General features: G+C 40.4%; 4 protein-coding genes across 9 annotated transcripts; 1 reads left to right on the top strand and 3 right to left on the bottom strand.

Moving 5' to 3' along the window:
- Nucleotides 1–222: 222 nt before the first annotated feature.
- Nucleotides 223–4434, bottom strand: mitd1 (MIT, microtubule interacting and transport, domain containing 1). 2 transcript variants are annotated; one of them, XM_031294162.2, is made up of 7 exons: nt 4145–4434; nt 3964–4068; nt 3393–3529; nt 1293–1379; nt 1071–1183; nt 810–870; nt 223–682 (listed from the first exon to the last, which is right to left on the bottom strand). In XM_031294162.2, exons 1-7 carry the CDS (start codon nt 4287–4289, stop codon nt 587–589), a joined length of 744 nt encoding a protein of 247 aa, XP_031150022.1. In that variant the 5' UTR covers nt 4290–4434; the 3' UTR covers nt 223–586. The 2 variants fall into 2 exon arrangements, with proteins under 2 accessions (XP_031150022.1, XP_031150031.1); XM_031294171.2 differs by having other exon boundaries at nt 3964–4065; nt 4145–4432.
- A 186-nt stretch (nt 4435–4620) lies between these two features.
- mrpl30 (mitochondrial ribosomal protein L30) lies at nt 4621–7482 on the top strand. Its single transcript, XM_031294150.2, has 5 exons — nt 4621–4959; nt 5828–5914; nt 6177–6323; nt 7068–7141; nt 7278–7482. The coding sequence occupies exons 1-5, from the start codon at nt 4918–4920 to the stop codon at nt 7408–7410; spliced, it is 483 nt and encodes a 160-aa protein (XP_031150010.1). The 5' UTR covers nt 4621–4917; the 3' UTR covers nt 7411–7482.
- A 1034-nt stretch (nt 7483–8516) lies between these two features.
- On the bottom strand, nt 8517–13041 carry txndc9 (thioredoxin domain containing 9). 3 transcript variants are annotated; one of them, XM_031294138.2, is made up of 5 exons: nt 12936–13041; nt 11720–11922; nt 10959–11077; nt 9201–9455; nt 8517–9073 (listed from the first exon to the last, which is right to left on the bottom strand). In XM_031294138.2, exons 2-5 carry the CDS (start codon nt 11891–11893, stop codon nt 8953–8955), a joined length of 669 nt encoding a protein of 222 aa, XP_031149998.1. In that variant the 5' UTR covers nt 11894–11922; nt 12936–13041; the 3' UTR covers nt 8517–8952. The 3 variants fall into 3 exon arrangements, with proteins under 3 accessions (XP_031149998.1, XP_031149989.1, XP_035860423.1); XM_031294129.2 differs by having other exon boundaries at nt 12922–13021; XM_036004530.1 differs by having other exon boundaries at nt 11720–11926; nt 12922–12979.
- Nucleotides 13042–14567: 1526 nt separating this feature from the next.
- rev1 (REV1 DNA directed polymerase) lies at nt 14568–25202 on the bottom strand. Of its 3 annotated transcripts, none has more exons than XM_031294108.2 (22): nt 24883–25202; nt 23704–23779; nt 23021–23153; nt 22651–22819; nt 22005–22544; nt 21040–21878; nt 20493–20591; nt 20253–20369; nt 19982–20108; nt 19758–19886; nt 19502–19656; nt 19305–19424; nt 18993–19213; nt 18717–18889; nt 18388–18614; nt 18108–18301; nt 17733–18017; nt 17372–17471; nt 17057–17262; nt 16805–16955; nt 16609–16711; nt 14568–16506 (listed from the first exon to the last, which is right to left on the bottom strand). In XM_031294108.2, exons 2-22 carry the CDS (start codon nt 23767–23769, stop codon nt 16395–16397), a joined length of 4266 nt encoding a protein of 1421 aa, XP_031149968.1. In that variant the 5' UTR covers nt 23770–23779; nt 24883–25202; the 3' UTR covers nt 14568–16394. The 3 variants fall into 3 exon arrangements, with proteins under 3 accessions (XP_031149968.1, XP_031149959.1, XP_031149978.1); XM_031294099.2 differs by having other exon boundaries at nt 17057–17265; nt 24883–25201; XM_031294118.2 differs by having other exon boundaries at nt 17057–17265; nt 18108–18229; nt 24883–25201.
- Nucleotides 25203–27151: the final 1949 nt, after the last annotated feature.

Here is a 27151-nt window from a genome sequence, read left to right as displayed (position 1 = left end):
ATAGTTCTAATCAGGCTTAGTTATTAATCTTGTAAAACTCCTTTTTATTATTATACTATTATTATTATTATTATTATTATTATTATTATTATATATTATATACTACTACTATTATACTATTTAGACACTGAATATAAAGTAACTGGACGAGCTCAAATCATGGTTAAAATTGAAGAATAACACACAGACACATTTTATGATATTATAAAAGCTCTTTAATTATAATTTTTGAATGTTTTAATTTATTTTTTCCACCAGATGGCAGTATGGCATCCTAAAAAGCAAATAATAGAAAAGTTTAAAAAAAGTAATAGAAAAGAACCCAAAATGACTCTTTGACTCTTGACACAGTTTGACTACAGACAAGACTGAAGAAACCATACAAAATTATACAGTTGGTTGGAATTAAAGACATACCAGTGTGACAAAAAACATATTGTAAAACCTGATAAAAACTGCTTGTTACACAGTTGGTATAAGGCTGATCAACATGCACCTGTATGTTAAGGCAAATCCAACAACACAGCAGTGGTGTCTGTGCATTTTGAGGGCAGGTAAGTACATTAAGATTCAAGCTTTATGAATCTCACAGTGTTTTTGTGTGTTTGGTGTGAAATATGTCTACGTTGGTCTCTTGGCACTGCCTGAGGTCATAGTCACAATAGCCAATAGAGAATCGGCCCTAGGAGATAAAAAGTAACACTTCTTACAACCAAAACTCAACATGTTGATACACAGACATTCAGCACCGTAATTCTGACAATGGCAGCAATAGAGAAGGATGAATATTAATTAGTATGAAGTCTCACCTTAGGTCTCTTGAAGTAATCCAGCCCTCTTCCTATCTTGATGATCCAACCATTGTCAAACCTAAAAACACAATTCATTTTGGATTACTGCCATACATAAAGCCCCAATCACAGAGAATGGAGTGCTGATGTAAAGGTAAATCCTATAAACTCAAGCAAGAATTTCTTTAAAAAGAAGACTCCATCATTTGAAAACAATTCTGAGGCTATACAGTGTAGTATTTTGGTATGAAATCCTTTATATGTCAGTTGCAGCTGTACCTGATCTCCCTGTCATGTATAGTGGAGGAGTACTGCAGATCCAGAGTCACTCCCTGAGCACTCAGACTCTCTTTCAGCTCAGCCAGAGCGCTGCTCTGCTGGCTACTATCTGCCTGCAGAACGGGACGAATGGCATTAAAACAGCACTAACTGAACAGAAGAGACCGCTACAGCTGTCATGCATTCACTACATAGTGTGACCTCATTAGTTAAATAACCTACTTCATCATGTGAAGTGAAGAGATGGATCTTTTTCACCTTGCAGGGCGCTTTCAGCAGCATCTCACAGTACCGCAGGAAGTTGTACAACTGTAGTGGAGAGGAGGGAAAAGGAGTTTGTTTGACATGTTAGAATGAGTTTGGGACAGTTATATGTCAAGATCCAAATTTAGTTAAGCTATAAACATTAGGGGTGAGGGAAAAAAATCGATACAGCATAGTATCGCGATATTTTCCGTGGCAATACTGTATCGATACACAGATGCCAAGTATCGATCTTTTATTATATATGTGTTGTCAGTTTTGTTTGTTTGCATATACAGAGGTTTACTCCTCGATGCAGCAGGCCCGGGTTTGACTCCGACCTGCAGCCCTTTGCTGCATGTCATTCCCCCTTCTCTCTCTCTCCCCTTTCATGTCTTCAGCTGTCAAAAAAAAAAATCTTTAATATCGTATCGGGACATAAGGGACCGTTCAGTAATTATGGAATGGACCACCGGAGGAAAATAGGGGAGGGCCATGTCTTTTATTCTTTGTTGAGGGGAGGGTCATCCAATTTTTTTTTGTCTAGGGGGGAGGGTCACCCAACTTTTGTATTCGTGATAACAGCAACATTTCAAAGTGTCTTGTTTGGTGCATATTTATCCATGTAGCTCAATGTAGCTCTCTCAGTCTCGCCCTCCTTGTTTAGTCAGCCAGACTATTTGAGCTGTAGCTTTAGAGACCGTTGGATTTCCCAAACTGAATAAATCCCGCTCGCACATATAAACACAAAACTGTTTTGCTAGCTCCATCGTGTTGTAACTAAGACATCTGATGAAAAAATAATTTTATTCATTAGCATGATTGCCGTGCTGTTTAGTTCAAAAACATCCAAAACACCATACGAAAACATAATGGACCAGACGCAAGCTTTTATTTTGAAAAGTCGCTTGCGGACCGCACCAAGCCGGGATGGCATGAGACGGGAGGTCTCCAGGCTGCAGCCTACCCGACTCCAATATCCGGTCCCGGTGATATTATATATATATATATATATGTGTTTATATATATAGGCATTTGAGAAGGAAGGAGTGGTAGCATGCAAGCTCCCAAATTGACGCTTGTCTGAGAAATGGAGCTTTGGATAATGTTCAGCTTCGGCAGCTTTACCTATGTGCTAAAATATACAATGACTGAGGAAGCCTAGTGACGAGTCCATAGCAACCAGTGTTGAATTACCCAGTGTGCTTTGCTGAATGGTCTCAATGTTTTATTGTTTTATTTCATATGAATACTAGTTTACTAGATAAGTAACTTAGTATTTGAAGTAATGCAGTAATGCAGGAAGTGTGCATTCATTTCCATGCTTATTGTATTTCCACAACAATGTTAGTGAGTAAATCTACTGAAATGGCCACCACACCATAACAGAGGAGTGTGATGCATAAGATGAGAATGTAGAGGTTTAGTAACATATGTCATGGCTGTAAAAAAAAACAATGGCTATATGTATGTCTTTGCCAAGCGCAAATGAGTCATCCCTTTGTTTTATATCATTTTGGAGGGTCATCCAAGATGTATTGCTGGTGAAGGGAGGGTAAGGTCTGTTTTGGCTTAAGGTCCTGAAACTCCTCTGGTGGCTCCTTAAATAAATAACAAACAGTCCCTAAGTATCTTGATGAGATCGTATCTTGAGGCCTCTGGTAATACCCACCCCTAATAAACATCAATACAAAGGTACAATGCAATGTAAAAATAAAAAATAGGTTCAATATTTAAGGCAATAAACGTCAATCAATTAATTCTTTAAGTCGTTTACCTATTACAAATACCAAATACAAGTTAACAATTTGAAGACATCACCTTTGTAGTTGTACTTGTAAAGTGAAACAGGAGCTTTTGGGGCCCTGGTGCAGATGCCGGCTGTGCCTGGTTGTTAAACCAATTTTAGTTTTATTAATCAAGTAACTAAAAACATAATGTATAGACTGATTGATAATAAAAAATAATTTGTAGTTGCAGCAGCCCTTGAACAAAGCCAAATAAAAGAAGCCAAATCCAGCTTGAAACAAAGAGGAAAAAAACTGCACAATAAAGTAATGATGAAAACTAAGATCTTACTTGGTGGGTGTGCCGTATGTATGGGTCTTGTACCCAGACCTCTGTGAGTAAACTGCTCATGTATGGCTTGAACAGAGACTCGTAGCTGTAACCAGTAGCATCCTCAGCTATTCTAATCTGCTCATGGTATTTCCCATCTGCCAGGAGAGGTAGCACAGTAAGAGACAAGAAATAGAAGTAAGAGGTGTCACAGACAGCAGCTAGTAATAATACCCCCCCCCCCCACACACACACACACACACACACACACACACACACACACACACACACACACACACAGAAGCAAACTTAGGGCCCTTAAAATGTTTAGTTTTCAATTGTGCCATGTGAATCACTTGGTTTGTTGGACAATGATTCATTGAATTTTTATATGCACCACTTAGCCTTGTGTCAAAATGCACATGGTTCATATATTTCAAAATAAATGTCTGATAAGACCATTTTTACCAAAAAAATAAAAAGTAATTTCAGTGGGTCAATGGGGACCCACAGCAGGTTAACCCAGCCGTGGCAGGGGCAGATGCAGACTTTGCCCGGTTTGTTATTCATCCTTTAGTGGTTGTATTAATACCTTCTTTCAGCTGGTTCACATGAGCTTTGATTTGCTCTGCTCTGTCCATGTAGCTCTTTATCTTCTCTCTGTAGTGGCCTCTCTTTGAGTCATCTTTCACAGCTGCTGACAGAAGAAAGAAAACAAAATGAAGTTACGGTTCGTGTCTTCATTATGCGGCCTCTGCTGTGTATGTGTATACCTTTCATCGCGTCTATAAGCAGCTGGATGCCTTCCTGGTAGCAGACAAGAGACTCCTGGAAGCGGTCGCTGTGGTCGAGCTCCACTGCCCGCTTCAGGACGGAGATGGCGGATGTCTCCATCCCTGACACATGATTTTGTGTCATTATTCTCTCTATCCCTCGTCTTTTTAGAGTTTCTATAAAACCAACAGGGTATTCATGCTTATCTACTGTCAGGAAAGTCACTGAAAGAAGTGGCACCACCTTCTAACTTGATAGCTACATAGGTGCGCCACAAAAATATTTCCCGTAGAAACGTAATGGTGGAATAATGGTCCACGATGCTTAGACGGGTGCAGTTAACATAAACATACATTTAAAACATCTATATTTTAATCATATATTATAAAATGTAAATAGTGCATTTACCGTTTATAAAATCTCAATATATAGTTTAAAAATAGTTCTAGGAACTTTGTTCTGGGAACATTTGCCATATCGGTGCAGTTTCAATGTAACCCTTCGATGTTTCCGGTTTATACATCCATGGAGGAGACTAAACTGTCATGATGCTTACTGTTGCAGTTGTTTTTCAGCTCTTGAATTAATGTTGTACGTGTGAATTTGATGTATATATAGTTACGTTTGTGTTTTTATTCATAACGTTAAGTTACGTTTGATCCACGCGCTTATTTTGCGGTTAGCAGGGCTGGACGTTAAAGGTAACCTTGGCGTGTGTGACTAGTTTTTGTACCTGGGGCCAGTTAACAGTAAAACTACGGATACATACAACATGTCGGGTGTCTGTCACGGTTTGAGCTCTTTCTCAGTCAAGGTAAGAACAATATTTGTTTTAATGTTTCAGCTGTTCCATTCTGACAGAATCAAATAACGTGTTCTGTATTTTTAAATTAGGACAAATCGATGTCGATACTGTGGAGGTATTTGTATTTAAATGTGAGAATTTACTGCACTGCTTTGTCTTAAAATATATAGTAAACGGTTTGGCTTTTACAAAACATTTTACAATATATTTTCAAACTCTAATAAGTTGACAAAACTTGCTGCTATGCTGAAAGTTGCACACAAAATAATCTGTGATAAATTGTCTCTAAGGTCATTAAATTGTAAATAGAGGACACTAATAATACGTAATAGGGATACATCTTCTGCCTGTTTTTTATTTTTGTAAACCAGCAAATTGTATTTGATAGGGTTGCACGATTCAGAAAATGTCACGATTCGATATCGATTTTTAGGCTCAAGATTGGATTCAAAATCGATTTTCGATTCAAAAAACTTTTCCCATGTGATTGCAGTAGACATACAATTTAAAAAAATATGAATCGATTTTTGGAATTCTATGAATCGATTTTGAATCGAGCTTGAATCGTGATACGAATGTGAATTGATTTTTTTGCACACCCCTAGTATTTGACAAATTACAGTACTCAATCACATTGTTGCAAAAAGTTAAAGCATTGCCCAATACCCTCAATGGCTAAATAAACCCAGGGATATTAAAGTGATAGCCACCACAGTATAAACCTGGCAAAATCTGACAGTTGACAAATGTATTATTGTCTCATGTCATATCACTCCAACCCTACAGGACACTGTACTTGTGTGCTCCTGTATCAGAAAACAAATCTGCCTTTTAGCCTATGCCAGTTACCCCTCTTTGATTTGAATCTGTTTTACAGTTCCTGTCAGAAGCTACACTTTTGTCACCTTGCCCATGGTTTGTGTCTGCACGCAGCAAATTTACCAAAGCAAGAATCCCAAAAGAGGTAAGAATCAAGTCAAAAGCCCAAGGCATGTCATTAGTTGCACGTTATTTAATATACTGTTTATTTGAGAAGGAATTCGCAACATTTTGTCAAGCAACCAAATTTGACTTCCTTAGTAGTTTAGATTGTACTTACATAGTATATATTGGTAAATTAGGTAGATTGGATTAGTTATGATGCTTTGTTCGGCACTTTTAAATGATTAAAGCATCACTTTGGCTCATTTGCTCTGTTCAAATGATCCGTCCTTTTTTCTTCGCAGCTTTTTGCAGAGAGATCAAAAGAACATGAGAAATATGGGGGAGATCCAGACCAACCTCATAAACTGCATATAGTGACACGAGTCAAAAGTACGATGCGCAGACCGTACTGGGAGAAAGAGATGGTGAAACATCTTGGGCTTGAGAAGGTACAGCTTTTGTGCTATTCCGTTCAACAATAAAGAAAATGTTTAACATTAGATTTGGGAAATATGATATTAACATGTATTGTTTAGGACTACTTATGTGTTAATTGGTATGTTCAGTGATTTTTATGATTGGAAAATAAGCACCTCAATAAGCATTATACACAGTGGGCGTTAAAGCTATAGTGCGCAACTATTTTTTATTACTGGACGTCCCTTACACTTAAGCCATTGCCAAATGAGTTGATACAAAGCTTAACAAAACTCTCTGTATTTCTCAGTATGGCTATGTTTAGAAAATGCTGTAGTCTGGCATCTTTCGTGCACAGTAGCTCGAGTGAAGATAATTAACTCCTCTGAAGAGTTTGTTTTTTAATCCTCCGTGTCCTCCTTGGCTACAAGCAACTCCGTGGAGGAGGGGTGGGGGTGGTGCCATAGGTTATATATGCTTGCTTCATGTGGCTGCAACGTCAATGTTGTTGTCATTACTTAGAATTCCTCATGAGGGAGACAGAAACTACGCACTATAGCTTTACCCTGCCTTGTAGGCTGACAAAAACTGCTTTGGGATGAGCCCTAAAATAGTTAGCTGTGATTGTATCACCTCAAGCAGATGTAGCATCTGTCCACTATAGAGGCCCAAGGAACATTTATTAAAACATCTTCTACAGGCAAAATTCAACTTGTAACTTGTAACACTCTCTAAACACAGTCTTCCTCTCTGTTTTCTCTTTGTTGTGTATTTAGGCACATGTACCTGTAATTCACAAAAATACACCTGCAGTCAATAGCCAACTGAAATTCGTCAAGCATCTTGTCAGGTAAGATTTATGTAACATCTGCCTTAAATGAATGGTCGTCAAGCATCTGCTAATCATTAAAGCATTTGTCTGGACGTTTAAAAAGACTGTTTGTATAACTTCTTGTCCCTCTATCGTCTCTTCGTGGTTCATACAGGATCCAGCCCCTGAGGACGCCCTATGGACTCCCTGCTGAACAGGACATGGGTGACACCTACATTAACAGCAAAGGAGAGTTGATTGTTCGTCGCCTCCTCCAACCTGTAGACCCCAAGGCTATCGAGTCTTAGCTCTGCTTCCAATCATATCAATTCATAGTTCAATTGTTCATAAACATCATTAAAAAAATCTTGTGCTCCATAGCTTCCTGTTCTGCTTCCACTAAACTGAGAAACTTGTTTGGTAGATTTACTCAATAAATGTTCATTTAAATACGCACTAATCAGTCATACAGATTACAAATTAGGAACAGGTGATGGTTCAAATTCTTTATTAAACCACAACTTGTAAAAAGTGAACATGTAGACCTTTTAAAATGAAATGCAGCCTGTTTCCTTTGCGTTTGTAAGTTCCGTCTCACCTTCTCTGTTGAGTCAGAGTACCAATGGAAATGGGTTAAACCTTATTTCAGCTGCACGAGGGGGTTCACTTACACAGGCGTTTATTTTAACAACTAGACCTCTTTTCAGGATTGGAGCTCTGTCAATTCCGTACTACAAACAAATTGTTTAAATCAGGGATCTTCAACAGGGGGTCCGGGACCCCTAGGGGGTCATCAGAGTCAAGGCAGGGGGACCTCCAAATAATTGTTCATTTTTTAAAGTTTTTTCAAAAATTACAAAGTTAACATGAATCCAACATATTATTAGCAAATATAAATCCCCACTGTTTACTGGCCTATAGGTAAGGTAGTCACTAAGGTAGCCACCCACAGATACAGTCAATAAGGATTCACTCTGCCATGTGTACGTGTAACATTAAAACATGATTTACAAAATAATGCCAACAATTATTAGGCTATTTTACTTTAATAGCTTAGTATTCTATGCAAAAAAGGTATGGCAAATCCGCCATTATAATAGCAATCCGCCATGGAACAAGCGCGCCTGCTTTTAAAGGGAATGTGAGATGACGCTCTGATTGGTTTATTGCACGTTACGCCCAAACCACACCTATGAATAATGTAGCTGCTTCAGACCAACCCATTTTAGATTTGCGTCGGGCGCAAGAGTCATCCGCCCACAAAGCTACTTGCGTTTCAGATCATTAAAATAGGGCCCCCAATGTTTTACACCCATACTACTAACTAAAACAGGATGCTGCTACATCCACTTTTCTCATCTGTCTCTCACAAGTACCTCAACTGTATAGAACTACACAAAAACACAAAAGCATACCTTTTTTATTCACATTTTTTATTAAGTCTGCATTAATCAAGTCAAACTCTTGCTACAAGGAAATGTGATGTAAAAATGAATTCTGATGCTAAAAGATGATCTTCATGCATCATGGTTTCTGTTCAAACATCAGACTCGCACGGTTATAAGGAAACACATGAAATAAACAGAACTACCCAAATGAGCACAGCCGTAAGTGCATGTATTTATTTTTTTGTTGTTCAAATGTAATTCATTAAATAAGGGTAAAACAAAAAGCGCTTTTATAAAAAAACAATTGATTTGAGATATGGTATATTAAAATAAAATCTGTTATGAATGGGAAAGTCACTGAGAGAAGGGGAGCAGAAAAATGAAAGCGGGCTGTCTGCTAAACTTTATTTTCCTTAAAGGAGGTAGCCCTGAGAGAAAAAAACAGATGACTGTCGGTGCTTTTCAGTCATCTTCAGAATCAGAATCAGAGTCGTAACCCCCCCCTCTGATGGTTTTCTTCTCCACCTTTGTGAACTTTGTGCCCGACCTCTGTGTCATTGTAGGAGGTTCCATCAGGTTACCACTAGAAGAGATCAGAAAGAAGAATGTTAAAATCAGGTTGTATATTGTTTTTATCAGCTCATTACTGTGAGCTATTCTGTAGCTATGAAGCCTAAAAGGTGAAGGTGGGAGTCTACTGTGTGTCTCACCTGTAGTTAATAACATCTGCACAGCCCAGTCTCCATTCAAGCATCTCTGTGGAAAACTCGTCTGTGTTTCCCAGGTCAGAGAATCCAACCACATAGTCCTTTGTTTTCCCGTCTAATAGCAAGGCCAGCGTCGGAATAACCTTGATCCGCAGCCTCTCTGTCAGAAACGGGGCCTTTTCCACATTCAGTTTGATGAATTTGGTCTCAACATGCTTCTTTGCCAAGAGGGCCAAGTGTTTGTCAAGGATCTTACATCTATATGTAGGGAACAGAGGACAGAATGACAAGTTCAGCCGCCTGATGTACAATGTACTCTAGTTACTAAAATGTAGCAAAAAACTTGAGATCTAACATCAAAGAAAATGGGATAGTTTTAACAATAATAAAGTAACATAATGAACTAAAAGCTGAGTGCTAGTAAAAGGTAGGGATGCACCGAATCCAGATTTTTTTGGGTTCGGCCGAATACAGAATCCGAAACCCGAATCCTACTCCCATCCTTAGTCCATTAACACAGTAAACACATTAATGAAGTAAACAATGTCCACAGCCTCTAAAATAGTTAAAATTAACAACTTAATGTTGAATTCACACGCTCTTTTCACATCGTAGGAAAGGACATCGCTATCGCCAGATGAGTGACAATTTTGTTTGGCAAATTTTTGCTAACCAGTGTATGATGAAGGCAAGTTGGGAGGGTGAAATTAGAAAGCTAACGTTAGCTAATGAGCAGCAGTCGGCCGTGGGGTCGCTCCGCTCCCACTGTAGGGAGACTCATTTACCGAGAGAACAGCTGACAGGCCGGCAGAGGCACTGTCTGGTTAACACAAGTTTTTAGCTGTGACTGTCCTTCCTTTGTGGTACCTGAAGTTGCTGCATTTTGGCTGCTGTCTGAAGATTCCTTCATGCATAACTCGTATTCTTTCGGATGTTTCATACGCAAATGTTTTAACGGCGGCGATGTTGTGTATTGTTTAGGGTCCTTGCCACCACGAGACAAATCGGCATTGCAAGTTGAACATGTAGCTCGACTTGAATGGCCTTCTTTTGACTCAAAGTACTGCCAAACTACACTTTTTTCTGCTCACAAGTTCCATTTTCACTTTCTCACAGCCTACTCATTGAACGGTCCACCTACGTAAACACCTTCCCCTAATCAACGGCGGCGTCATTACGTCGACCAGCGCAGCGCGTGTAGTTCAAGCGGAAGGTTCGGTGGAAAAAAATTCTAAGGTTCGGTAGAAACCGAACCCCGTCACAAAGCCCAATATTCGGCTGAATCCGAAGCCGAATCCTGGATTCGGTGCATCCCTAGTAAAAGGTACTGCGCTGACTCCTGGAAGTGATATTCTTATGCATTTATTAAGAGTGACTAAATTAGGGGCTGCAACTATAGATATACACAACTGTTTTTTTTTAAAATAGATTTACCATTTAGTATTAGGGCTCTAGCCGTTCTATGTGTGCCAAACCGTCACAGTGCGGGGGTACTGGTCTGGTGCACGCAGCTGCCCGGTAACGCTTAGTCGTACATTGTTAGCAACATGTGTTGAGGTTAGGGACACACTGATTGGAGAACGTTATCTCTAAGAGCTTTATAATCTGTCCAGCATAAACCCTCTGGCAGGTTAATGTTCTATTGACTGACAATAAATGAACGACGAATCTTTTTAGCACTAGATTCAACTTCTCAATCGTACAGCTGTCGCTCTGTCACTTTATTGAATTAAATAAATACTAGCTATAGCCTAGACTTACCTGAAGGTAGAATTTTTGTAGAAGTGGCAGACAACGTTCTTGCTATCTTTGACCTCGCTGAAAAAGTCTTTCTCACTTGAGATTTCTCTGTACTCTCCATGGCCTTTAGACAACCACTCCTTAAAAACAGAGAACTAGGGTGAGTAGCAGAACAAAGCTAAAAAAATAGAAAAACTGGCTTTTACATGCAAGCATCATTTAAACATTTTTTGTCGGCTAATTTGGGATGTGTGTCAAAACCATTTTCCCCATGAAAGATTACTTGTACTCCAGATGTATAGAAACTCCAAAGCAAGACTAAAAAAATCACCACAGGGCTCCCACCATGGTCCTTAAAATTCAATTACTTTTCCTAAAACATTACAACACAGGTCATTAATAAAAAGTGATTTGCTGTTAATCTAATTCAAATGGTTTCTAAAAGGGCTCTGTAAATAAAACTGCTGAAAAACCACCATGTAATATAATGGCTCCGTGAAGAAAATTCACAATATTCCAGAAATCCTGTGACAACTTGAATAACGCCACAATCAAGCTGTCACATGATAACAAATCACCAAGAAATAGATTATTATTACTCACCATAACAGGCTTCGAGACACCATTTACAACAGTGTCATGGATATGTTAAAATGTTTGCAGTGGGTGTGTTGCGATATAAATGTTGCACTTGCTGTAACACATTTATTTACTAAGTGGCCCAGCTAATTTAATCTGCTTCAGAAACTGAATATAAAACTGTTAAAAGACATCCCACATACCTGCTTCTGTTTCTGGGCTTTTTTAAGCGCCTCTAATCGCTTCTCCTTCAGTCTTTCCAAATCATCTTCATCCATTTCATTCAGTTTGCTCAACTGTGCATCCACCTTCTCCTCCACCAGCTTGGCTGAATGCTCCAAGACCTTTGTTATGATGTCAACTGATTGGTTGGCCATGGTTGCCTGCTCAGTGAAACTCTTTGAATCTGGGGCAAAAGAACATATAATGTAAACTGAGACATGACAGCAGATAACACACAATAAACAATAAAGACACCAGTTGAGATTTCTCCTGGCCATAACTGCATGATCATGCTGCAATGATAACAATTAGGCTACATCACAGATAAACTTTAAACATTTTTTTTTTTTACTATGAAAATACACAGTTGTGCAATGTAAACTGTCTGACTCAGCTTAATGCAGTCTAATGCTAAGTTTAGTGTTGATTCAATTCCATAGTCGTTTTGGGGGCTGTAGTTTGTGCTAATGGTTAAATGGTACTGCGCCACCATGAAGGTACCGTTAAGGTGTACGGCAGGGCTGTAGTACTGCAATAGATTTAGCTAGGTGTAACGTGACCTAAGCAACTGGCATCTGTAAACCCAGGCATGGTTGCAACTGCCCTAACATGAGCAACGCAGCAACTTACTACGATAACCACGTATGTACGTAGCTAATGTTACTGTCCAGTCATTGTGAAAAAAGATACGCCGAAAGCGGTCAGACTGAACTGCGTCTTTTAGGTAACGCTAGAGACAAAGCCTTGGTGACAACTGGGCACACCTTATTTTCAGTTCGCCGGTTGTTAGCCATACTTAACGGATTGTTAGCTAGCTGCGTTAACGTAACTTAACGTTACTTGGTTATGGTCGTCTTATCTGTTCGACATTTCCTCTTTTGCTTCATGTGCAGCTAATTATTACACGCCAGTCAATCGAAAAATGAAGCTAGGTGCTAACTCCTGCCAGTAATCCTAAGAACAATCAGACCATAATAACGTTATGTTAGCCTCCTAAGCTAGCTAGCATTAGCCCTACGAATTTCATATATCTATGTTAACGTTAACACCTAACACTCGTATGGACATGGAACAATACTTGACACGTGTTTGAGATGGTAATAAACATCATTAATGTGTGGTTTTAAATTAAAACATGCTAATGCATAACCATACTACCGTTAAATGACTGGGTTAACGTTACCTGATTGAACTCACCAACACTTCTGTTTGTGCGCGATATGCAAACGGTTGCTGCGCACACTGCGGATGTTACGTCACAGTAGGTACGTTTGACGTTAAACTACATCCGGGCAATTCATAAAATAAATTAAAGAAAAGTATTTTTTTTTTTTTAACTTGTGACCATGCTTGTGATGCATGTTTTAATAAAACTAAATCTTTGCATTTTATTTGAAAAGATCTATATTTAAAAGCAAAAAATGCTTTAAGGCTTTGCTGATTTTATTTATTTATTTAGAGCTCAAATATAAAATAAAGTGGCAACCTGTAAGATTTCAGTCCTAGTTGATTTAAAATTCTTATTTGAGTGAAATCAATATAATTGTGCTGAGAGTTTAGCAGTCTGGAGCATAGAAATATGTTTATAATAAATGTATATTAGAGGATGGACACCCGACCCGAGCCCGACGGGACCCCACGGTACCCGACGGGCCGGGCCGGGTTCGGAATATATATTTAGAAATGATGTTCGGGTTTAGGTCGGGCTCGGTCACATCAGCGTGCCTCTTGTGCGCGCCTGTGCTAACGTGCGCTTGTTGCCCCGTGTGCTCTGATGCGTTCATCGGTTGACATTTCCGAATGCCAGTTGCTTAATAAAAGTGGGCTTTCCACACAAACAAACGTAGCCTACATGTGTCATTTGTATGAGAAAAAAAATGAGATTTTAACTGTGTCGGGCTCGGACATAAATATCTTAATGCCTGTCTCGGTTTGGTTATATATATATATATATATATATATATATATATATATATATATATATATATATATATATATATATATATATATATGGTTGGATGGTTGGATGATGCGCTGCACTCTGCCCCTGTCCTTAGAAGAGGCAGCAGCATACCAGATGGTGATAATATTATATATATATATATATATATATATATTATAAAAATATTGCAATACTTTTATCAGTTGGCCATAGGCTCAATCGCCATTGTATTACCTCCTTCCACAGTAGTGTCTTAACAGATTTATTTAAATGAAAATCTTCCAGACTACAGCTTTAACATTTTGTTCATTATTTTTATGTAAAACCTGCACAATGTAATTTATTGTCATTATTATATTATTGATATAGTTTTGTTTGTGTTTAATAATATATATATATATATATATATTTTTATCCAAAACAAAATTAATACTAATTACAAAACAAATATAAACTTGCAAACCATGCAAAAAAATGTTGATAAGAAAATGACTGTGGCTGGTTTTACTGGGATTCCCCACATTGTTCATTGGCACAAACATGCAAGACTTTAGCATATTGCACATTAGTAGATTTCATGCCTGCAATCCCCCTGCACACACAATAACAATGGGAAAAAAACGTTATGTTGATTAAGTTTTGAGTATTGAGGTATGGAATAGTAATGTATTTATCTGCTCCTCACTGTCAGATCAGGGACACAGTGTAGATGAAGATTGACAGCCTTGATCTTTCAAGAATAGACATTCGTCACCAGTCCCAGTTTGTAATATACCAGTAGAAGAAAATAGCCATTTCCCCCCTTACTTTCAGAACCAACATGATCTTGATTGGAAACCCTTCTACAATTCAGGTTGTAACCGTAAACAATGACAAAGACAAATCAATTAATACAGAGTTTACAGTTTATTACCAAGATTTAGAAAACTTACAAACAAGTTCACAGCTTCAGGTCTTCAGGCACAAGCCAGTTTAGAGAAGACAAGACTGGCCAATTTTAACTTCTGGCCATTCCCTTCTGGAAAGATATGAAAGGTGAAAAGAAGCAAACATCTTGAAAGTGATTGGAGACTTGCACATTCTGAATTACATTCATTTCAACAAGTTGAAAAAAGTGACAGATTGATTTGTTTTGCATATAGGGGATACTGCTTTAAACAAACTACGCACGCACGCACGCACGCACGGTGAGATCACAAGCCAGCCAGCCAGCCGCATGTGCCGAGTACTTCTATTCATCAATCACAAAAGTTGAGTTCATAATACAATGATGTAGCCACATGCCATACAAATGTCTCCAATGTATGAAGTACACAAGTACATACTTTAAATAAAAATCAGGTCACCTGTTCCTTTGCAAATCCAGCATTATTTCAATATTCAGATTTGTGGAACCGGTAACTAGGTTGCAAACACACTAGAACAAATGTACTCCAGATACAAAGGCTGTATGAAACGTTACATTATCTTGAAGGAACATCTCACTTGCTAGGGAAAAAAAGAACTGCATAGGGTACTTATTGATTGCCATAACCCCTGACAACATCCTCCCAAGGCAGAGTGCTACTGAGAATCAACAGTTAACCTCACATGAAGTGCTTTGGCCAGCTTCTGAACACTTACAAACAATTAAAGAGTGAGAAGATTTTACAATTTAAAGACAGTTACTAAGAATTCACTACATGTAAACAATACAAGAGGTAAACCCTCCACATACATATTTTCTCTTAAAACTTTTAACAAGGGTCTTTGAAAACATTATTTACATTATACTATAATAACAAGGCTTGGCACTTGTCTTTGCGAGAGACAAGAAAAAAGATACCACTTTATGCAGCAGACTATATATATTTTTTTTTTGTGACACAGCAGTAGTAGATTAGTTCACGTCAGTACAAGTGGCATGGAGCACCAAAGAAACACTGATGAAAAACAAGACATTTTAATCCTACCATTTCTGGTATTATCATAAGTCTGATGTCTGAGTGCTACAAGACTAACTGATTCTAAAATCTCTAAAAGGTGCTTTGCATTTAAACATTATGGATGGGTTTACCACAGTCATTATTTTAAACCGAGACTGATTTAACGGCATACATGGAAAAAGAAACTCAACATGTGCCTGTGTATTTTAATCCTAGGGAGACATCAACTGCTATTTCAGATGAAAAACGCTCATCAGGAGGAAATTAAAAATCTTATAAGGCCTGGCTTGTATAAGAAATAGTTAAGCACTGCCTGCAAAATGTTTTTATTTATATAAAATTTCACATACGTTTATTTAGAAAAGAACTCCATATGAAAAATGATGAAATAGCAAAAAGCTGCTACGCTTATCACTGTTCTGAGTTTTGGTGAGTAGATTCTAAGTACATTTCCTGCCTTTCAGTTTGTCTCAGTTTCACTTTTCCCTTAAAAAAGCAAGTACAGAAAATAATGAACTGTACAAAATCTCATGAAATACTGTCATGGCTCTTGTAACACTTTCTCATATTGTGTGTGTGTGTGTGTGTGTGTGTGTGTGTGTGTGTGTGTGTGTGGAGTCATTAATTTGTGTCTCACTCTCAGGAGGCCACAGAGAACATTAAGTTGAGAAGGACGAACATCATAATTTAGACGTCATAATTCGTATTGCAGATGACCTTGTGAAAGTAGCAAAACAAAAAGTCTTGGTGTAATGGTAACACACAGAGAAAATAGTACCCCCTCCTTCTTCATACTACTTTCAGGGTGCTACCATAAGCCTGCTGCACAACCACCTGCACGTTGTCTAGGATGAAGTCGAAAGCCATACTCCAAACAGACTCTACCGACTGCTGCATGAGCCTGCAGAGAAAAGATCAAAAGGCAACACAAGGAATAAATAAAAATACAAAAGAAAGAGCGTGAGGTAGAGGAATGGAGGTGGCTAAACTGTACAGTACTTACCTTTTCATATATTTTATAATCAAATCCAACTTCTCCAGGTCTTTATCCTCAATCAGATCAGTGCAGTATTTTACCACCTGCAGGATGTCCTCCTCCATGGGTTCTAACAAAAAGTAAGAAGTGATTAAATGGATTACATACAACATAAGTAACTGCGTGAGTAGGCACTATGAGAGAGCGGTTCTTCACTGTCTACCTGTTATGGTGGTGACCCATTCCCGTAGGAGGGTTTTAATGTCCGTCAGGTCATAGGCTCCGGCCAACACTGGAGAAGGGCGAGGAATGAATTTGGACAGAGACTCTGGGATGTCTGGTTTTGAGGTTGATGTGGAGGGACAATTTTCAGTCTGGGAAGGGAAAAGATTACTTAAGAGTACAAACTGCCAAAAAAGTGTATATCTTCACATGCTGCCACTATCAACATATATAGAACTGTTCTTTGGCTCACCTTTAATATGTTTATTGTTTCCCGTGATTTTATTGGAGGTGGTAGGGTTTTGGCTGGGCTGTTAGTTGTGTGACGCCTCTTTAGAGGGGAAGGACCTTTTTTAACAGGGCTCACGGCATTCTTTCTCTTGTAGCGCCGCTTCACCCGACCGATGCCAACTCCAAGTCCTGACTGTTTTAGCTGCAACAGTGGATTCTTCTGCTCCACTGCTGAGAAACCAAGAGGAAAAACAAAAGAAAAAGAAAATATGCAAGCTGATAATAGTAGAGAAAAAAAAGCAAAACTAATTCTTAACAAATTCACCTGGGGACTTACATATTTTTGCCTGGGGCTGGACATTTGTTACGCGGTTGTAGGCAGACTTCAGTTCGTCCTGGAGCTCTTTGGGAAGGGCAGCAAATACGTCCGGATCAACCTGCAGTCAGAAAGCGGAGAGACTAAATAAAATTGAACGTCTACTGTAGTGACAAACAATAATAACTGGGGACTAATATGCTCATTTGGAGAAAAGCTTTTGCACTTCGAATAAAAGGTGCCTCTTAAGGATTACATGTATTGATATTTTTAACATACACCGACCGTAATAAGCGTTCACATTTCTCTGTGACAACTTGGGCTTTTGACAGATTTATGGATTACCTACAAAAGGCAAAATCTCAAACGTTTATATCCCTACCTGTGAGAAGTTTGGTAGTTCCAGTACAATTCCCGGACTGTCTGGCTGGTTTGGAATCTGTAGAAGCAATGTGCCAACGGGTGGAGTGTAGAGTGCAGGACCAGAGACAGGAGGACGAAGAGGGGAGGTAGGACGAGACTTTAGAGATGGAGGCTGAGGAAGAGAAGCAGAGGGCCGTGGACTGGGTGACCGACGGTTACTTGCTCTCCCATCCCGATTAGTCCATGACTGCTCCACTTGTTCTCTCAGATCTGCAGGCAACGCCGCCAACACAGAATGATCCACCTTGGATATCGTAAAGAAACCAAAGTTGTTGAAAACATTCAACTGTTCAGCTCTTGTTTAATCTATTAGACGTGCCCTTCAAGTCCTTACCTGTGAAGGGGACGGAACCTCAATACTGAAATTGAGACGGGCTCGAGAATGTTTTGGAGTTTGTCTGCATGCCTGCTGGTCTCTGCTCGTCCCTGGGACCGGCTCGGGAGAGGACAGAGGACCTGGAGAGGAGCGAGATGATGGGCCTGTGGTCGAGGAAGTCTTTTCCTGATGTGTGTTGTTGTCAGCAGCATCTGTAACATTGATGCTGAACTCAGTTGATTTCACAGACAACAACAAATATACTGTATAAACTGAAACACAAAGACTTTACATAAACCTCCGTGACTGGATCTCACACTTCTCTGGCCTAGCAACATTTCTTTGATGGAGCGTGTCCCGGGGTCCGAAGAGTCCTGGGGGACAGAGTGATGTCCGTCAAGAAGCTGAACCTGGATGCCGACTCCTCTCATGTCCTGAACCTGCAACTTCATGGCGTGGAACAGCTTGATGACTGCGGCGGCTATCAGCTGACCACTGTCAGTGGATTGAGCGAGCATCACAGTCCTGACAAAAAAGGAGACAGAAAGACAATAATATGGATAAGCAATGCATATAGGACATTATCAATCAACCCGTAACATACACAGGTGATAGTTTCTGTCCTACCTGGCTAAGTTATCACATATGCCATGACCGCCGTATTTAGCCGTTTCGAGTGGCGCTCCAACCTTGCGAACCATGACCTTAAGGGTAACTCTGCGTCCCCGCAGCCCTGCTTCTTGTAAACGTTTTTGCACCTCCATGGACAAGTTAGTCATGAAAGACTCTGCCTCATCAACCTGATCACAGAGGTAGGGGGACAAGAGGGTTTGAGAGATAGATGGGAAATGCAGGGAAGATAAGAAAGAAGAGATGGAACAGGAGAAAGAAAGTAGTAGTAACCGTAGTAAAGCGAATGTTGTAGTTCATCTCAGCTGAGACGGACTTCCTTTCCTTCTCGTAGCGGACAGGTCGGTCATCTAGCCCCCTGCAGAAGCGGAACAGGGTCTGTCCGGTCCGGGGTCCAAACTTCTTTTGCAGCTGAGACAGAGACACCTGTTGGAGGTCCCCACATGACCTCACACCCATAGCAGCCAGTTTTCTGCCCATAACAGGCCCAACACCTAGAAAAAAGAAATGAAAAATTGATCAAATATTTACCACAGGAAAGACTGTATGCTGACAGCCGTGACTAGCAGGTGGTGCTGTATCTACCTGGTAAGCTGGTCACTGGCAGGTCCCTGATAAAATCATCCACTTCTTCAGACTTTAAGAAGTATTGGCCATCTGGCTTGGCCTTACGGGTCGCCAACCGAGCCAACAGGATGTTGGACCCTGAACAGATGAGTCAGTCTCAGTTTGTTAAACAGGAACGCAGTCTTGATGTATTTTACAGTATAAGACAAACTCACCCATGCCCACTGAAGCACAGCATCCGGTTTTCTCCTTGATGTCTGCTCTGATTGCACCAGCCAGATCTTCTGGGTTGCTGCCCAACTCGGTTAGCAGAGCAGAACCGTCGATCAACACTTCGTCACAGCTCAGAGCCTCAATGTCATGGGTGTAACTGCAAAAAATAAATAAATAAATGAGAAGGTGTGCTTTAGGTCATTTTTAATGTAAACAAGAGGGAAGTGATTTAAACATTGACGAGGAAGTTCTTCTTACCCTGCCAGAGTCTCATACATGGTGAGAGCCACCTCTTTATAGGCCTCAAAATCATATGGGACAGACTGCAGCGAGGGACACAGCTGTTTTGCTTTGCCAAAATACATCCCGTTTCTCACACCAGCCTGCCTGTGAGAGAAAACTGATTCCAGTTAGTACAAAATACAAACATTTGTGCTGTTTAATATAAATGAAAAGCCCACAAGTGTGTGATTATATCTTACCTAGCCTCATAACTGCAGGATGCAATCTCTGCCATTGAGAGAGTGGCAGCAGCCTGGTCCACTCCGTTAGCATGGGAGTCAGGACTCTCTTGTGAAGGACTTCTGTATAGATCCTCATCTGCCCTCTCTGAGAGGCAGAACAAGGGTACACTTAGGCAGGCATGTTAAAGTAAGACATGTACAGGAAAATACAGGAAACACACTGAGCCAGGCCTATGAAAATCAAGGTCAGCACGCTCCACGACAAACAGGTTGAGTATGACAATCTCACCAGGTTGAGGATGAGTATGTTTCCTCTGGTAGTACTGCTGCTCCAGCTGAGGGTCGGCCCCGGGCCTCAGGGGCACTCTGCCCTGTCCACGGTTACTGGTCACAGCTATAGGTTTCCCTGCAAGACAACCATGAACTCAACCAGGAGCACAGACTGGATGGATGAGACTATTCTATGCAGCACGTGCCTGTGCATACCTTCAACACGTTTCACTGGCAGCACACAATTTAAACGCCTTACCTCTAAGGTCTGGTCGATGTCGGATCCCCACAGACACAAAGAAACAGTCCATGTCCACATGAAGAATACAAGATTTAACACTTGTGGGTGCTGACGTTCCTGACCACACAAATAAATACATACAAGATCGTCAGAGAAAGTTTTCCAAATCACAAATGAACATGAGCATCTAAATCCAGTTTAAAACGGGCCACACATGCGACATCAGTACATCGTAAATTAGCAGGGACACAGATGAGATCCCAGAGAGAACATTTTGTTCATCTTTTAGAAACAGAACATGTACTCCTAGGCCTCATGGGGCTGGTTTGCTTATTCACGATGAGACACCTTTCTTTTTTTTAGATGTTTTTAGCATTTATTGACACTTTACAGTAGAGGGCAAAGGACACATTGCGAGAATGAATATCACTAATGTCGTTAGTGGTATGCGTCTCAGACTGTGTAGTCGCCTAAATGTACCCTTCTTTAACAACAAAAAAACCCAAAAATAAATAGTAGCTTTTCTTTTTACAGGGAAAAGCAACAGTGATCCTTCCTTTCCTACCTCGACTGTCTGTCGCGCGCTGGGCCACAGATTTCCTCAGTCGGTCTTTCCCAGGAAAGGAGGCCCCTCCCACTGCTTTTCGCTTCCCGTGCAGTTCATTGACATACTCAGAAAAGCTGGACCTCCATGTGGAGATCTGGTGTAAACGTGAGTGAGAGTAGTACTCAGAGATTAAACCGCCTGTCTGTGCCAGCAGCTGAGCTGACAACTTCGATGTTGATAAAGCCTTTTCAGTGGGAGGATCCGGTTTGGCTGTTACGTTGGTTGTGTTAAGTGAGGCAGGGTCAGACGAAAAGGCATTGTGGTGACTTCCGTTCAGTCGAATTGGAGTATGTGAAAGAGAGCGAGATGCAGGTGACAGAGTCTTTTCCGGATTTGAATCAACTTGACGGGATTGCTGGAGCTGTTTTGGGAGTAGGTGGCTTTCAGTGGCTTTTATAGCCTCCTGGTAGGTGGGTGGTGGAGGTTTAGGTCTCTGCTCATTGGCTCCATGCAAATTGGATTGCTTTAGAAAGACAGGAGACTGGTCAGATTGTTTTGGAGGACTATGGGGAAACTCATAAGGGTCGGGTTTGCTCTGAAACTGTACTGGAGGGCTCTGAGGTTTATCATCTGAACTCTTGACTCTGCGTGGAGGACGTTCATTGTCAACAGAGTGTTCATCTGTAACAGGAGACCGGTCCTCTGGCTTTAAGGCACCATTAACAAGGTGAGTGTGTCCATTTGTCAGATGTGCTTCCTTCACCACCTGCGGGAGAGGATCTCCTTTGCCACAATCTTGTATTTCATTCATTTTTGAATGGCTCATCACGTCCACTGAGGTCTGTAATAATCTGTTTCTGTGAAATCAAAAGTTGAAGAACAGATGTCTTAATCAATATTAATGTAACAAGATGTTCCAATTGTGTGTGCAAAACTTTGTAATCTCACATTTAAGTTAAAAAAAATAAATAATGCATACTCACACTTTTAATTCCACTTCCTTGCAGCCACTCCGGGCACTGTTGCAAGAAGAGTTGTTCTGAGGTTGTGGTTGGCTAGCTCTTTGATGCTGGAGATTAGAATGAGCTGTTTGAACAGTAGACTGTTGGGGCTTGTGTGGGTGCTTTGTGGGGCTTGGGTTAGACAGCAGGTGGGTGTGCAAAGGGCTTCTGTGTCTGGGATCTGTATTGAGGTAAGTGGATGCTAAGTGACTTGTTTGTTGGTTACTGAAGCAAACTGCAGAACTTTGCTGGATGGACTGAGGTTGGATGTTGCCTTGGTAAAGTCCACTGTGGCTGGGGTTAGGGATAGAGTTGGACGTGGACTGCTCATGGTTGAGTACAGAGTGCTGAATGCTGCCCTGTGGCAGATGAAGCTTTTGATGGACGCTCGGCTGAAGCAGCCCATGGCTGGGTCCTGCTATCTCTGACGTCTGGCGCAGAGTCGTGCCAGGGAAGAGCGGGCCTTTCTGTTTAGTGTACAGCTGGTACTGGAAGTAAGGCAGGAGACGCCCAGCCTTGATACTGTTTCAAACAAATGACAAAGTTAACACAAGTTAGTGTTTAGTTTATTCAGCTAATATTTAACAATATGATATTAAATGAGCAAGAAAATTCCCACTGAACACACCTGTCGGTGATCCACTCTGGCCTGATGATCTTTTCCCCTTTGAGCTCCTGAATTTTGCTGTTGGGCAAGTTATTGGCGATGATGTGGGTGGTCTTGGAGCGAGAGTAGTACATGTGGAACTGGCCACCATGCAGCATCATTAGTCTGCGTAGCTCATCTGCACTTGGCTCTGCTCACAAAGAGGCAACCAATAAAACAGTAAACCAAAAAGACACAAAAAAATCATAATAATCAGACAAAAGTCCTACTTATAGATCTGCAGACAACATCACCAAAGAAAAATAGATAGTTATCACATAAAACCATGACCTGAAAGGAAGTAAAAGAACGTTTTCATTTTTTTTACATTAGTACTGTAGCGCAGTGTTACCTGTGTATCCATTGACATAGATGGCCACACCGCTAAAAATATTGGAGCATGAACCATCCTTTTGTTTCTCTCTGGGGGCATCGAGTTTAAACTGCTCCTCCAGCTTAGACACTTTTGCAGCCATATAGCCTCCCTATAAACACAAAGGAGAGCAGTCAGACAGCCACACTTATGGGTGGTACGTAGACTATCAGTGTGTATGACATTTAAATAGGGTCACACACATGTTGCAAAAAATAATTTTCTTCTTCAGTTACAAAGACATTGTCTTGCTATGGTGATATTACTGTTGTTATGAGATGTTGGCTATATGGCTATATGCAGCTCTCACAGTTGTGTTAAAGCTTTGCCCGGCAGTCTAACCTTTACCTAATTAAACAGTGACTAGCGATCTGCTTCAGGCTCTTAGCTGTCATAATGAAATTGCATTGGGTGAAGAACAGGATTGTTCACTTCCAGTAATACTGTGAAGCTCACTATGCATAAACCATGTAATACCTTTTATCCCACTGCATTTTTTACTCTTAACAACTGCCAATTCAGCTGCCTATCTATCTACCTTAAGGTTACACTTCTCCTACAGTCATATAGCCTACTGTTTTCCTTTTTAGATTGCGCATGTCCTCAAACTGGGTTTATTTCTGCTTTACATTGGTAATTATGATGACATGAGAGATACTCACCCTTTCAGCCCAACCATTGTCACCACTGTCATTGGCTCTCTTCTTTGTCCACCCATCTCGACTCATACTGAGCTACCTGAAAGCAGCACATGAGGAGTTAGTCATCATCAGTACTCAGTCATACAAGGTAAAGCTGAGTTCAGACACCAGACTGCAAAACGTTTAGTGCTTAGTTAATTGCTTAGGTTATTTATAAAACTATTTAGAGGAGACACTGACTACTGTATTTATGATGCACACAAATAGCTTTCCATACATCCTAAAATGATGCTGGATGTCAACACTAATCAGATAAAGGTGTGTCATTTTAATTACCAACTTACTAATAAGGCAAATACACTTTTGAGAAGTGAACAATTACTGAGTGATGTTTTCTTTCTCAGGTGCAGACAAACAGTGACACTGGTAACAGCTGACATTTATGGCAGTTGTGTTGTGAATGTATTATTGTGGTGTAATGTTTATTCAGCATAAATGTTATATTGGTTTTATGCTCAGCTTTGTGTCCAAAGGCATGCCCGGGCAGGTGTTCACGAGCCTCTCTGGGATAATGTAGTCCTGATTTGACAAGTCTATGTATAGTGGTTGATCTACATGTGAAGAAATCAATGAAATATCCCTTTATTCAATTTTCACAAATAGAATAAAGCTTTCCCAAATCTCAAAGTGGGTTGCAGACAGCTTTAATGCTTTACCTAAAATGTCAAACACGCTTTCACAACAGTAAAAGGTGCTAAAAACGGAGGATCGGTCGCTCAGCATTGTATGTTAACGTTGGCAATGTTTCTCGCATTGCCAGACCTATCTTCTCCACAGCGCGGAACTGTCGAATCGGAAGCTGCGAATCGGAAGCCAACTTCAGCGTCGTCGGGCAGGTCTTCTGCCATTGACAGGTAGGTTAGAGCCCCATGTGGCACTTTGTCACGTAGCCTAGCCACTCTGCTTTGCTAATTAATCGTGCATGTCGCTGCGCCACGGCACGACTGTAATATCACGTCAATTCAAGCAAGCAAAAATACGGGTATAAGTGTGTTGACTGCACTCGCTAACAATGCTGCCAAAATTAGCTCGCAAACAAAAGACACAGTAACGTTATATGACTTTGTAACTTCAGTACGGTGTTTATCTGTAAACAAACAACAGTCCTGAGTGATTGTAACAGAAGTCACTCGCTTTTACCTTTTATTCTGTCAGACTGGGTTGTTCGCCACAGACTTCTCTATGCAGATACAGACCAACACAAACGTTGAGTGCGCACTGATTACGAGGTAAGACCAAAGCGAAATCAAAATCCTCCAGACAGTTAACGTTAGCTCGACTCCTCAACCTTGACTTTATGCAGAGAAAACCTTTTGGTGGACAGATATCCCCTTATTTTGTCTTGTTGCCACGCCATGTCTCTTCAACATTTTCGCTCTCCCTCCCAGTCCTTTTGCTCTCCATTTCTACCGCCTGATCCCTTTGCTTTCCTTTTTTCTCCGTGAGCGTCAAGCGAAGAAGGCGAAACATAGTAGTTCCGGAGGAACTTTCAAAATAAAACATACGATGATAATTTAACATTTTGTATAAGTGTGTGAGTGTGTTGAATGCTCATAAAATGTTGTGGAGAAAATGTTGGGTTAAAGAGCAAAACAACATAACATTGATGTGTTATCACACACATATACAGTGCTGTCCTGCAGGCAGTAGGCATTTGCCATAGTAAATGTGTACTTATGTTACTAGGTCATCAGACATAGCTTTCTTCTACTCCTATTGAAGTCAACTGGCACAAAGCTTGGATAACCAAAAAGGTGTTGATGTAGAAACTGAGTATAGACAGCTAAATAAATGTCCACACTTTTGTAAAAAATCGGAAAACAAACATGCTATGAAATTCACATCTGAAAATAAATCTATATAATGTTTCTACATAATACAAGTTAAGACATCATCATAGGCTGAACTCTAACATACATATAGTTGTGCATATTTGTGTACATATATTTTGGTCGGACCATTCCCTTTTGGCTAGTTAAGTTCAGAAATGTTACTTATATTTTGACTAGCAAAAACACCTGTATTTTATTTTCAAAAACAAAATACGCCGAATTTCCGGTTCACTTGTGTAAGCTCATCCCGGTTAGCCTCAAGTTGTGTTGTAATGCTGCCACTATGCGGGCAAGTGAGTGCATGTCACCTGAACTGACTATATAAAATAGCTCTTGGAAGCTTTGTACAGTTTTAAACCACCCACTCTGATACTTCCGACCCGATTTACTCAATGGGCTCGACACGACCAAGAGAGACGTTGGTGTGAAGCTTTTTGATGTAGAAGTAACCGTTGGTTATCGCACTCTGACAGATTGTTCACCTTTTGAAATGTGTCCCTGCGGCTTAGCTAAATCAGGATGTTTGTGTTCACAGGGCGCGCACACCTCCTGCTTTCCTGCGGTAGACAGTCGATCAACCGCCTAGTCTAGGATTTTTTCCCGGTATTTGTACTGTCTGGCTCTGAGCAGGGTTGTCCTCAGACGGCCCGGCATACAGAAACTAACGGCCGTGACGCAGAGGCACGTGCAGATTGAACGAGCCAGCAGCGTAACGGCAGGCTGTAATCATGGTGGTCCGCAGACAGTAATAACCATGTACAGTCTTCCCAAAAAAAAATAGCACACTTGTGTCACTTGTCACGGCTTCTGTGCATTTCCACGTTAGTCAGCAGCTCATTGAACGAATTAAATTATCATTGAGTAAAATAAGGTCATGCAGACAGAAACGGCAGGCTACAACCTAGGAGCATTTTTTGTATACCAGTGCCTGCTTTGATTTAGACTAATTGACACATGAATGATCTAGCTTTTTAGATCAATTAAGACAACAAAGGGTAAAGTGCAAAGAGCATTAAGACATTGGTTGATTTACTTGATGTTAAATCAAATGGCATATAGGCATACTTAATTGTAGCCTACATAACAGTCATCTTTAAATTAAGGACAGTGGAATAAAGTAGCCTAGGTCATAATACAGGGAAGGAACATTAGATTAGTTTGCAACAAACCCCATTTCACAGAAACAAAAACACCAGGATGCTATTGACCCAAGGTTTGTCGTGGCCCGAAGAGCCCCCTTATTGGTTGTTCTCTGTTGCTATGGTACCAGACATCGGATGCTGAAGTTTCATGCGCGACTTGAGACTGTGTTGGTGTAGCAGGAAGTATAGTTGCAGTGATGGATAGTCAGAGAGTGATTGATGAATGTGTGAGTGTGTGTAGAGAGAGAGAGAGAGGGAGATCTCTGCACAACTGGGCTGACTAATGAGTCTGACTCACACACTGTCATTTAGACTGTATAGTGTTTGTGTGTCAGTGATAGAAATAAAGCCAGAGAGAGAGTAAACAACCTAGGAGCCTCTTCCTTTCCAAAACTAATGCATCAACACATTAACACATGAATGATTGATTTAACA

The sequence above is a fragment of the Sander lucioperca genome, chromosome 8 (genome assembly GCF_008315115.2).
Source record: "Sander lucioperca isolate FBNREF2018 chromosome 8, SLUC_FBN_1.2, whole genome shotgun sequence".
In the NCBI taxonomy this organism is placed as follows: Eukaryota; Metazoa; Chordata; class Actinopteri; order Perciformes; family Percidae; genus Sander; species Sander lucioperca.
This window is presented reverse-complemented; position numbering and strand designations above follow the sequence as displayed.